Here is a 12160-nt window from a genome sequence, read left to right as displayed (position 1 = left end):
CCCAAAAGACCACAGGTGGCCCCCGCTTCTCTCTCCGGCCTCATTTTCGCCTATTAGCAAATTACGTCTGTGTGATGATAGCAACTGTGTCCTATTTCCCTCCACCCGACTTCCACTGGCACCCCAGCTTTGTTCTTCAAGATTCAGCTTCCGGGTTACCTCTTCGAGCAAGCATTCCGGAAGCACAGCCCAGGTTGTGTTAGGTGCTCTCCCTCCGTGTTCCCCTGCACACTCAGTGCTTCACACACCTTCTAATGCTTGGTCTAGTAGTTATTGCACTAGGCTGGTCTACTTGAAGGCACAAACGTAATCTGCATTTAGTTCCCAGCACAGGGCTCAGTATTTGTCAAATTGATGAATATAAGAAATCCCTGAGCTGTGAACCATTCTATTCGACACAGAGGAAGAGGAGCTTGGGAGTGGTAGCTGGGATGGGTGTGAGCCAGGGAGATTTAAAACCTGAGTATGTAGCCCTTCTTCCCTTTCCCTTCTGCAGAGGCAGCCATGGGTGCAGGGTCAGAAATTGTTTACGCACAGGGGAAATGAGCAGTCATATTGAGGATAAAGGAAACCAGGGTTGTCCCTATCAGAGAACAGAGTTACAAATATGGATAGGGTGGACACTGGAAGGAACCCTGTGGTATTGAACTGGACTTGGAGGTACCAGTTTAAACTCATTTTTAATAGATGAACAGATATGTGTGTGTGTGTGTGTGTGTGTGTATACACACATTTACATAGATTTTCTCTATGCTGAGAAAGCCTTTAAACCATGATGCCCTGGTAGCAATGATTATACTTAGTGCCTACACCTTGGCTTTGAAATACCACTTTCCATTAAAAGGAATCAGGGCTCCTTAGAGAAATGTCCGATCCCAAGGCTGGGGCAAGGAAAGTATGAATCTGGGACATCTTAAGCCAGGTAGTGAAACATTGCTAAAAAAAAAAAAAAAAAAAAGTGAGATTTGTCAAAAGGACACAGGAGCCAGCTTGGAGGAGCTCTTACCTGTCAAATCTGAGATGTGAATATCAAAATAATGAAAATGATTTTTTTAAACATTTTATTTAGAGAGAGAATGTGCGTGTGCGAGTTGGGGGGGGCGGGGAGGAGAGGGAGAATCTCAAGCAGACGCCGCGCTGAGAGCAGAGCGCCACACGGGGCTCGGTCTCAAGACCCTGAGATGACCTGAGCCAAAATCAAGAGTCAGACGTTTAACCAACTGTGCCACCCAGGTGCCCCAACAATGAAAATGACTTAAAACCCACTGACTAAAATAAGGAGTCCACAAGTCCACACTGATGCAAATAAATGGTGAAGGGAAATTTTTTTTACAGAATGCCAACTAATTAATGTAGAAAGAATGATAGAATGAGGGTCATCATTAGGTGGCCATCCTACTACTATCAGGCACGAAAGAGCAATGGATACTAAAACTAGTGAGTGAAAGTTTGAGGAAACAGGATATTTATATACTGTCAAAGTATCTCCGCACAAAATATTTTATTAATTTCAAAGGGAAAACATTAACTGGACAGGAATCTGGCAGATACCACCGTAACTGAAGGATCAAGGTTACCATCACCAGTATTAGGACAGTGACATCATGTGCCTCCCACAGTAATAACACAGAATGCAGCATCAATTCTGTGGTATTTCTGCCCAGAATGCATAACCTGAATTTAATAACTAGGAAACATCAGTCAAACCTAAATTGAGTGACATTTTCAAAATTGGCCAGAACTTTTCAAAAAATATGAAAATCACAAAAGGAAAGGCTGGGGGACTTCCAGATTGTGGGAGATCAAAGACCCATAACAACAAAGTGTAACACATGATCTTGGATTGATTCCTAGGTCAGAAGACGTTTGTTTTTTTTTCCTTTTTGCTAGAAGAGCATCATTGGGACCACAGGCAACATTTGAATGGAGTCTCTAGATTAGATGGTAGTTTTGTATCAAAGGTAATTTCCTGATTTTGATAGTTGTAATATGGTTGTGTAGAATGTCCTAATTAGGCTTTAGGAAATGTACTGAAGCAGGTAAGGGTAATGGCGTATCGTTTCAGTAACTTCTCCGCTGGTTCAGAAGAAATATGTGAATACTTAAGTACTTACACATATGGGAGGGGGGATAGAGAGAATGATAAAGCAAATGTGGTGAAATGTTAACAAACAGGGAAACTGGGTGAAGGATGCACAGGAATTCCTCATGCTATTCTTGCCACTTTTCTGTGTGAAATATCCCCAGTTCATGTTTTTAAGACATTGAAAAGAAAATTGAGTGTTTAGAACCTGAGTCATGCAGAAAAGGCTTTTATTTTTTACCTGTCAACCCCTCATCTTATTCAGAAGACTAAACTGTTTTGGAACATGTGAAAAAATGAAAAAAAAAAATTGAAAATAAGAAATATGTGTGGCCTTGGCAAAAACTGTCTAAATTGTCCAGTTCTACAAAATGCTCATGAAAGTTTGACAGATTATGTGGAAAGAGGTTTCTTTTTGTTTTGGGAAACAGCCCAAACTTCAATGCAGCTATTCTTCTGTGCTCCTGGTATCATTTTACTCCAAACTTGACTGCAATTAGACACAGAGCATGCGATACTGGGACACGGAGGCAGAAAATAATTATTAATAAGGATAAAAGAGATAGACTTGAAAAACTTTTACAGAATTTTATGCATGTGTACACACTTTATTAAATTTGCATTCTAAGATATACACAAGGTCAGCATTTCACAAAACTTCCTATTATTTATTCCAAAAGCAGTTATCATGAAACAGAGTATGATTATATAAGTTAGTCAAGCAAAAAGAGCATCTATAGGATTTTCTTATATCATCTCTTGTACTTGCTTTCAAATAGAAGCCTGAAATATGATATATTAGAATAGGAAGAGATAATTTTATTTTATAATAATGACCACTTTTCAAATATTAGACTTTATATAAAAATAAAGGGGTACTGTCAACAAAGCTCATCTGAAGGTTAGCGCCTCTTTTATTTATTCCAAAACAATCCCTGCATAAACTTAACTTCCTAGTCAATTTGAACAATAAAAACGAACCTCGGTTTAAACGATGAAGTGACTCATCTCATCTCCTGGTTCTCACACTACTGTAACAACTTCATTTTCCTGTCCCAATTCTCACCCACCAAATTTCAAAAAGAAATTTAAATACATCACATTCCGAAGGTTGTTTCTTATGAGTCCTAAATTAGAGCCAAAAAATCATGGCCAAAAGTATCCCTTTAAGGCAAAGAAGACAGTAGGGTGAAGGTGGATAAATATCCTGTAAAAGAGAAAACCATCTCTTGGCATTATATGGGCAGAAACATCTGAACGTGGTTCTTTCAGAAACAGAATAGACACACTGAATACCATCGAAGTAATTTTTCTTTAAGATGGCACGCTAGGGACCACGCTTCATAGTATGTACACTGATGTTAGGCCTGAAAACTTCTGGACTTTGCACAGGCGAAAGCAATACGAGAAATCAAGCCATTAATAATGGCCACCGTGGCGGTTATTACAGTTTAAAATCAACACCACATCTGATGCCGGACAGAACTACTTACTGCAAGCTAAGTGATGCTCTCTTGTAAGTCAAAGAGGCTAGATCTCCCTTCAAGCCATACGGGAGGACTACTCTGAGTGCCCTCAAAGCGCATCATCTTCCGTTAAAATTCAAGAATCTTGGCCTTCAAAGGACACAGAGGCAGGAGTTTCCGTTTCTTACATTCATTTCAAAAGTGGAATATTATGATCCTAGCAGGCAAATTTGCATATTAAACACAGACGATCCAACCACGATGTCTGAACATTAAAAGAAACCTAGCACAACAGACATTTTTACACATTTTTAAATAATAAATAACACAACGATAGATTACACTCGGGTTTTGTTTTGTTTTTTAAATAGCTCTAGCAGGATTTTCCCCTTTTAAAAATTAAATAACTTATGGTACCTCAGACTTACTATCATGTACACTGTTCACAGCTCAAACAGCTTCTTAAAAGCAGAATGCACAGTAACATTAACTTTTTTTCAGCTCCTAAAAGCTTCCTCGTAGATATTAAATTGCCCTTACTAGGAGGCAGCATCCACAAGAACTGGACTCGGACTCTGGTGGCAACACGACAACCCAAACACAGTCGGCAGCAGCACGCACTCACCACGCGACAAAACCAACAAATCCAGTAACAGAAAAGTAATCAGGGAAAAAAAAAAAAGCAGCAATCGAAACAGTATGTGGCAATCAGACACATAAAGCCCCCTTTTCTACCCTACCTTATAACATCCATCTTTACAGCACAACACTGTACCCCAAGGCACCTCAGGCCTCATAATACCACCCGAAACAAGCTGTCAAGCTCCATGTATGCTTTTCTACACAGTGCTTTGGGTGTAAATAACATTATTCATTCATTTGTAGATGCTCCACACATCTGGTCAAGGCAGGAATTTCTTCTCCTTGATAACACCACCTAGAAACATTAACAATATTTTATATATTCCTTCGGGCAACAGGTTTGGGGAGAAAAATATCAACTGTGGTGGCTAAGGCATAAGAACCTGTGGTGAGTCATCCAGGCATCCTGTCAAGTCCATTTACATTCTCAGCACTAAAATCAATCCTCACGTCATACACTCCACCAGCAAAGAAGCGATATGGATAGTAATGAAAGCGACTACGTGTTTCTTCCCCTCTGAGAAATGGCAAGTAAGCAGCTCAAACAGGAAAGGGAAACAAAATGATGTACTTTAAGCTGATGCAGAAAAATAAAAATTTAATATAATCGAAAGCAATCCATCTATTACTGTGAAATAAAGAGATCTAAAACTATGTAGTCAACAGAGAACAAAACAAAAACAAAACAAAAAAAAACCAAATCTCTCAAGCAAGAGAATTTCTGATCAACTTTAGCTGTTGTGTCACTGCTGGGAAAAAGAACCACACATCAGTGCTTTCCTTAAACGTATAGACTCTACAATAGGTGCTCTCTGAGGCACTGAGGAAAACAAATGTGTGTGTGTGTGTGTGTGTGTGTATTCTAAGCAACAGAAAATGAGTATTGGAGATTTAGTCACTAGATCCAAAATGAGATCCGCAAAGAGACATAAGTAAGGTCACTACACTTGTAAACTTGAACTTTTAGAGAGAGATGCCAAAAAGAATGGCATCGAAGTGGGTTTTTTTTAAGTCTGTCACACTTTAATCCTCATATGGATCAAAGTTCTCTGCGTTCCTCACTGAATGTTTTATGCAAGGAACAGCAGTTAAGACGCTGAATCAGAAATGGGTAAGTCACTTGGGTGAGAGATCATCCATCAAGATGAACGGAGAGCATGAATTGGAGCATGCTACTGGAGACTCTGCGGTTGTGCTGCCTTTAGCCAGGGAGTTTGAGGATAAGCCACTGCTTCTACTACTGCCATCCAAAATATCTGAACTGAGGACAAAGCAAAAAGAATTATAAGCAGATGCATCTATCAGGGTAACGGTAAACATAACATGCAACGACACCGTTTCAAGAACTCACACATCGGTAAGAGCATTTGTAAATCATACCAAGCATAAGCGAGAGCAATGAACTACATAATGTACTGTTTTCAGATACCGGCACAAACAAGGTCACAGAAGCCCAAAGTAGGATGCTCAAGGTTCTGTATCACTTTAGGGCTCTCTTGGAGCCACCAGAACGTCCAACATAGAGTAAGCATTCCTCTTGACATGTCATGATTTTGGTGAGGGAGTTCCCTTACCTTCAGCTCAAGACATTGCTATCCTGAGATTTCACTTCTTCCCTCCCCATCAGCCTTCGAGTAAGAGGACTGGTTACTCACTGAGGTACCCTGCACCATCTGAAGTACTCTAGTAAGTTCACTGCTTCATGGTTCCTCTACTCCAGATCATGGTCGTTCAACTACTCTAGATTTGACCACTTCCCCCTTCGCAAGATGCCTTCAATTCAAACACATTTTTTTTTTTAATTTCTCCCTGCACTGTCTTTCATATTCTTCTCATTTGATGAATTTGACAGTTTCCTTTTCTCTTCCTTTCAGAACCCAAAGGTGTCCCTGATAACTCTACAAGCCTCCCTCAGTTACTATCCAGTTAGGCTGCTAAAAGGAATGTTCTATTGCCACAGACCCAATACCTTCACCCTCCATTTGCCTCTTCTGATTCTGACAGCTAGCTTCTGCTCCCATCCTTCCAATAAAACTCCCAGTCTGGGCATCAGAGCCTCTAGAATCCAGCCCAGGGATGCCTTACCCATCCAGCCCAGGCTCTTGTGGCTGCCAACCACCCATCTGGCCTGCTTCATAAACCTGGCTTCATACTTCAGTATTCACAATTAAGAGCCTTCACAATTTCGCACCAGGCTGCCTTTCTGGCTCTGAGTCCCATCAGTCCAACATTATAAGTGCTATGCTCTATATCTGGCCTGAATTCACTCCTTCACTTATTCTAATATTTACCAAGGACCTGCCAAGTGCAGGAAGTATCATGCTAGATCTTAGAAATACAATGGTGTCTAAGATAGACATGGTCCCTGCCCTCATGGAACTTTACAGTAAGTACAGTGGGGGAAACAGGCTTTTAAGTAATCACACTAATACATATATAATTTGTGATCAAAGCAATAAAAGCAAGATACAAAGGGCTCTGCAAGCATATAACATGCGTAACCTGATCTAATTTGGAAGAACAGGGAGGAACACGTTCCTCAAAAGTGATACTTGAGCTGTCATCTGAAAGATGAGTAGGCATTAACTAGGTCTGGTTTGGGAGGAAGCAAGGGTAGTTTTAGGAGCCAAAAGCAGGCTAGTGTGGCTGTTAAGTATGGAGAGGGAGAACACAATGAGAGACAAAGCTGGAGAGGTAGTTGGGCAGTTGTAGGATTTACACAGACACTTTAATTCTGAAAAGGGAAGCAAGCATAGAATTGGGAGAAGGAATAATGAATCAGGAAATATGGGTTCTAGCTGAAATCTGGTCACTAGCTCTTTTACAAAAGCCCACTCTGGTCTAATATGCTCTGAGACTAAATATTAGGAGTCTTTAATATGATCACTTTTCTGGATCTCCAAGTTAATACATTTCCAGTGTTAAGCAACCCATGGTACATTTGGAAGTTTCTGGGCCCTATACCCTACCCCCCACCTCAACGACAGGTAACGCTTTCCCCCCACTTCTCTGCTATTTTTCTATTGCCTGTGGACTGTTTTTAGGTGGAGACAGAATACAAATAAACTTCAGAAAAGTAAACATAAAAATGGAAACAGTACAGTCCACGGAACTCCCACTCTATGCTCACTGCTGTGAAATGCATCATTAATAACAGCACTTTTAAGTAAGAAGTTCGGAAAATTTAGCTGGCGCTGCTATTTTTTCAACCCAATGGTAAAACAGGTCTAAAATATGAATTATTCAAACTACTGAAAGAAAGTTACACAGATAATCTAAGGCATTGGAAAATCAAAAGACCTTTATATTTGCCTTTGGAACATATGTGATTTTTCCTCTTGCAGTATTTTGCCTAGACTAATATTAAAATGAATTTACTTTCCTAAAGCACATATTGGCCAGGCAGCCGAAGGACACGCTCTGTGCTACTTGGCAGGAAGAAACAGGCTTAGATTAAAATTTGGCCACCCGGCAGATAATCTGAATATAAATAAAGACTTTCTTATTACAACCACCAGACTTATGGTGAGCCCTGGGTTAAAAGATTCCATTTGTAACAAGACCTGCTTGCTTAGGTGAAGGACATGGCTCATGAGAAAGCTCTCATCTAACATGGTTGATTACCTTAAGAGAAATAAGCTAACAGGGAAATTACCAAGAAGTTACCGAGACAAAAAGAATACAAATCTGAACATTTTGTTTTATATATTCCTTTTCAGGAATTTCTTCTCTATTATTAAATATGAACATATGAAAAATCGTGTTCGTTATTAGTGAAATGGCATACTTATATTTAACCGCCCATGTAATTTAGATTCAGAACTTGGTAAACCGTTCACCAGGTATTTTCACTAAAGTCTAGTTTCTGTTCTAATAAATTTGATACTACTACGCTTGGTCATGGAAGCAGAGACTACAGGTAAATCCGTGTAAAGCAAGACTTAACGTGATTTTTTTTTTTATTCACAAAGAGGTCCCTGAATAAAAATGACTTTCACAGTGTTCATTACTAAACCTTCTATCAGGCCTTCTAAAAGCAACAAAGTATGGTCCAATTTGAGTTTATCTTTTTCCTTTCCTAGCTGAAGCTCTGATGGAGGTGTTAATGGGCTTCAGACTAATGGCTGAAAGCCAGACAATGCAAGGAAAGCAAAGGACCTAGACAGTTCAAGCTGGACACAGTACACGAATCAAAAATGAACTCATTCTAATTCACTCTGGCCACTGAGTATACATATTGATGCAAAATCTGAACCACACATCAAAAACACTTATGACTACTAAGGTAGTGCCCTCAGTCTAAAAAAAATAAGGGTGAAAGGTATAAGAGAATTATTAAAACATTCAAATGATAAACAATAAAATCAGGATGTCCAGTGTGACTCATGCTATTACCCATCTGGTTGAGCCACTTTGTGCCTTGTCCAGTCAATAAACTGGGTTCTATCCAATTAAGAACAGGCAGGTAAATGCACTAGAAAATAGACACAGCCCTATCAACCCCTGCACAGATTCTGGTGTAAGCTAAGACTATGGGGCATCCCCTACCCCTTGGTGTGGGTTAAAGTGGTCCATAGGGTAGGTTTTCTGGTCTCTACTATCTTATCTTAGAAAGATCCAACATTACATTTCTGTATAACTTCTAAGTTTTTAAGATCACACACTTAAATATAATCATTTCCATAGTCACCTTGGAGATAGGAGTTTAAAAGTACCAGCACAGATGTCTAAGCTGCTCACTTAAACATGTTCAAGGTATATGTATAGGTTCTATTATTAAATAAATCATGATTAAATCTTATTCTTTGTACATGTCACATATTCCTGATTAAATTTTCTTGCCATGACACATAAACCATTAAAAATGTAAAAATCACGAAATGAAATCCAGTGAAAAATGTTAAAATAAAACTACAATAAGGTTAAATTAGCAGTCACACTAACACTGATGCACTGGGCAAGAATTTCATGGGAGAACTTTTCCTTTCCTGCATGAGAAACAGACTATCACTTAATCTTCACCACATGGCTAGTAGCCCTCAAAACAGATCATCTTGTTCCCATAAGAACGAGGAGCAGAACAAGAGTCCCCAACACACAAAAAGAATCAAAGCACCATGGAAAGGTGTACTTACAAGCTATGATCAAATTCTTGAGGTTCGGAAGAACTAAATGCAGAATGACATAATTCCTGCCTTGTGGTTGACAACATTCCCTGGATTTGGTTGGCAAAGATTTCAGAGTTTTCATCTAGTAAAAAATATATCAAGAGCGGGCCTACTATTCCTTTGGGCAGCAGGTGCCACATTGGACACAAACCCCAAAAAGTCTATACTCAAACTTCACGCTTAATTTACACTTCAAAGATGTCAGGTTTTATTTTATTTTTTTTAATATATATTCTTTTTTTAAGATATTATTTATTTATTTGACAGAGAGAGAGAGAGACAGAGAGCACACAAGCAGGGGGAGCAGCAGACAGAGGGAGAGAGAGAAGCAGGCTTCCCTCTGAGCAAGGAGTCCGACGTGGGGCTCAATCCCAGGACCCTGGGATCACAACTTGAGCCGAAGGCAGACGCTTAACTGACTGAGCCACCCAGGCATCCCAAGATGTCAGATTTTAAAGACTGTTACCTAATATATAAAGTTTAAGTTTTAAAACCCATCTTCCCTTTGTGGAGTGGGGCAGGGAAACAAACTATGACAACTGAAATGATGAGATACCACCTACTAATGATCTGGTACCTTTTCTGCTCCCTAAAATGTATAAAAATGGTTTCCTTGGTTATCAAGTAGATTGGCTATCCTTGGCAACAGAAACCAGAACACAGCTAGTCTCTGTCTCTGTCCCCATTTTCTAAGAATACGGATGTCTGATCAATGAAACTGCATTACAGAGATAGGAAAAAAAGGTTTTGCAAAAGCAGGATCCAATTTTTACGGATCATAACTCCTGTTTAAAATCTCTTCGTTGCAGACATAAATGTCAGCAATATTAAGATACAAGGTGTCCCCAAAGTCGGAGCAATTTTAAGCTTTAATATCCTCTGGAGTTCAGATGCTACAAACTTACCAAAAACATCTTTTAAAGTTTAATTACTTAAATATCTTTCACACTTAGTTTTGTGAATTTGGAGTAATAAATTTCTTTTTAACCTATGACTTGAGCCACACGTTGGCCTGTTACTGCTCTGACTGGCCGTAAATGAAGCAAATCTTTCCAGCGTGAGACAACGCTTTTTGTCTTTATGGATCAAAAGTGCCCTTGGTCACCAATGTCGATGTACCGAGGGCTCTCATAGCTAGTCACAGCTCTGAGGAGAAAGAATGGGAGTAGCAACAACAGAAATAGGACCCTCACCATAGCCACCATCACTGACAACTTCGGCTTTGCTGTTCAGAGGAATAAACATCTGGACAAGGGGTAAGGACCCTTGGTAAATCCCAGACCCTTCTCTTTCCTTTCTTCTTTATTTGTCTGAACCTGTTTCATGGCATCCTATACAGTCAGTCTGTGACAGTATTTTTTTTAAAAAATCACTTCACCCTGTACGGTTTCAGCTTGGCAAAATGCTTCCCTATCTTTTCCCTAACTTGGTTACTTGGTTAGCAACTGGGTAAGCAAAGCTATTTATAATGTCATGTGCCTATATTAAAACACACTTTACCATAAAAGTGATAGGCAGTTTCCACTAAGTATAGAGTTTCAGCCGCTAGTCCTCTTGACAAGCCTTAGAAGTTTTCTCTTTGCAATCATGTACATACCTGGAAAGGCACTCTATACCAAAATTAGCACACTGAGCTACGAAGGACAGACATAGATGAGGGAGAAGAGAGACTGTGGGGCTGAAAATAGCTAGAACAATCTAAAAGGCATCTGTTCCAAGGTTAGAACAGTACTGATCAACGAGTCTAATAAACTAGAAGAATCTGTGACTTCTTGGTCAACTAGAAGTACAAGTTATCTTACACAAAACAATTAACATGGGATCTGGAAAGACAGAATCACTTAATCCTTATACCCTGTAAGTGGCGTGCACAATTCTTCCATTTAGAGGACACCATCCTTTTATTTTTAAAGTGAATGTACTTTTGGGCTCTTAAAAAAGATCCTCAGCTATAAAATTCAGGAAACAAAAAGTCCCAAAAGGCACTACACAGTTGTGTCTAGAACATGGGTGCTCAGTGAACTGATTCGAAATATGTACCGAGGGGCACTAGGGTGGCTCAGTGGGTTAAGCGTCTGCCTTCGGCTCAAGATCCCAGGGTCCTGGGATCGAGCCCCGCATCGGGTTCCCTGCTCCACAGGGAGTCTGCTTCTCCCTCTCCCTCTGCTGCTCCCCCTGCTTATGCTCTCTCACTCTCTCTCTCAAATAAATAAATAAAATATTTTAAAAATATTTAAAACAAAAGAAATATGTACTGAAAGATTTCAAGACATTACTTGGCCACTGCCACTATCCCTTCCCCTTCCTTCCAATATGTATGTCAGCATCCAAGTACTCAACTTCAGGTATATGAAAAGAAGTTAACTTTTGCACAAAAACACTGAAGGGCCTTAAGTTAGATACCTAAACTTGGATGAGTAAGGCTAAAAAAAATTATGTGACTAGACCACAGGAATCAGGAAGTGTATACTAACACTTGTTTTTATACTAAAAAAAAAAACAAAAAAAACAAAACCTGGGTAGGATTGTGACGGAATACCCCAAAAATTTCAAAAAGATTTTATAACAACAGAAAATGCTACAGAAAATGCCATGCTTCAGAGGATGCTGGTATTCTCTGCTAAGTCAAAAAGATAAGTCAAACACAGGCAGGGCAGCTACAATCAATGCACATTATCCACAGCAACCCAGAAACTCTTTCTCACACCATCCAGCTGTTGCCACTCTCCCACACCATTAGCACCTACTGAGAGACGCTGACCTAACAGGAGTTAGGAAGGAAGGTGAAGGTGCCAAAAACA

The 12160-nt window shown here is 39.7% G+C and overlaps 1 protein-coding gene across 9 annotated transcripts in view; it reads right to left on the bottom strand.

Moving 5' to 3' along the window:
• PABIR2 (PABIR family member 2) overlaps nt 1–12160 on the bottom strand; it is a 205132-nt gene that overhangs the window by 180058 nt on the left and 12914 nt on the right. For 2 of the 9 annotated variants that reach the window (XM_028094418.2, XM_028094420.2), the window contains exon 10: nt 2661–5452. The exons of 4 other annotated variants lie outside the window; for them this stretch is intronic. In XM_028094418.2, the coding sequence (XP_027950219.1) occupies nt 5308–5452 (145 nt within the window). In that variant the 3' untranslated portion in view covers nt 2661–5307. Of the gene's footprint in view, nt 1–2660; nt 5453–12160 lie in introns of those variants that run through there. 3 more of the 9 variants (XM_028094421.2, XM_028094422.2, XM_088028641.1) reach the window with 2 other exon arrangements.

The sequence above is a fragment of the Eumetopias jubatus genome, unplaced genomic scaffold, assembly GCF_037043125.1.
Source record: "Eumetopias jubatus isolate StellerSeaLion01/CBP00866 unplaced genomic scaffold, mEumJub1_p1.0 scaffold_11, whole genome shotgun sequence".
Lineage (NCBI taxonomy): Eukaryota > Metazoa > Chordata > Mammalia > Carnivora > Otariidae > Eumetopias > Eumetopias jubatus.
This window is presented reverse-complemented; position numbering and strand designations above follow the sequence as displayed.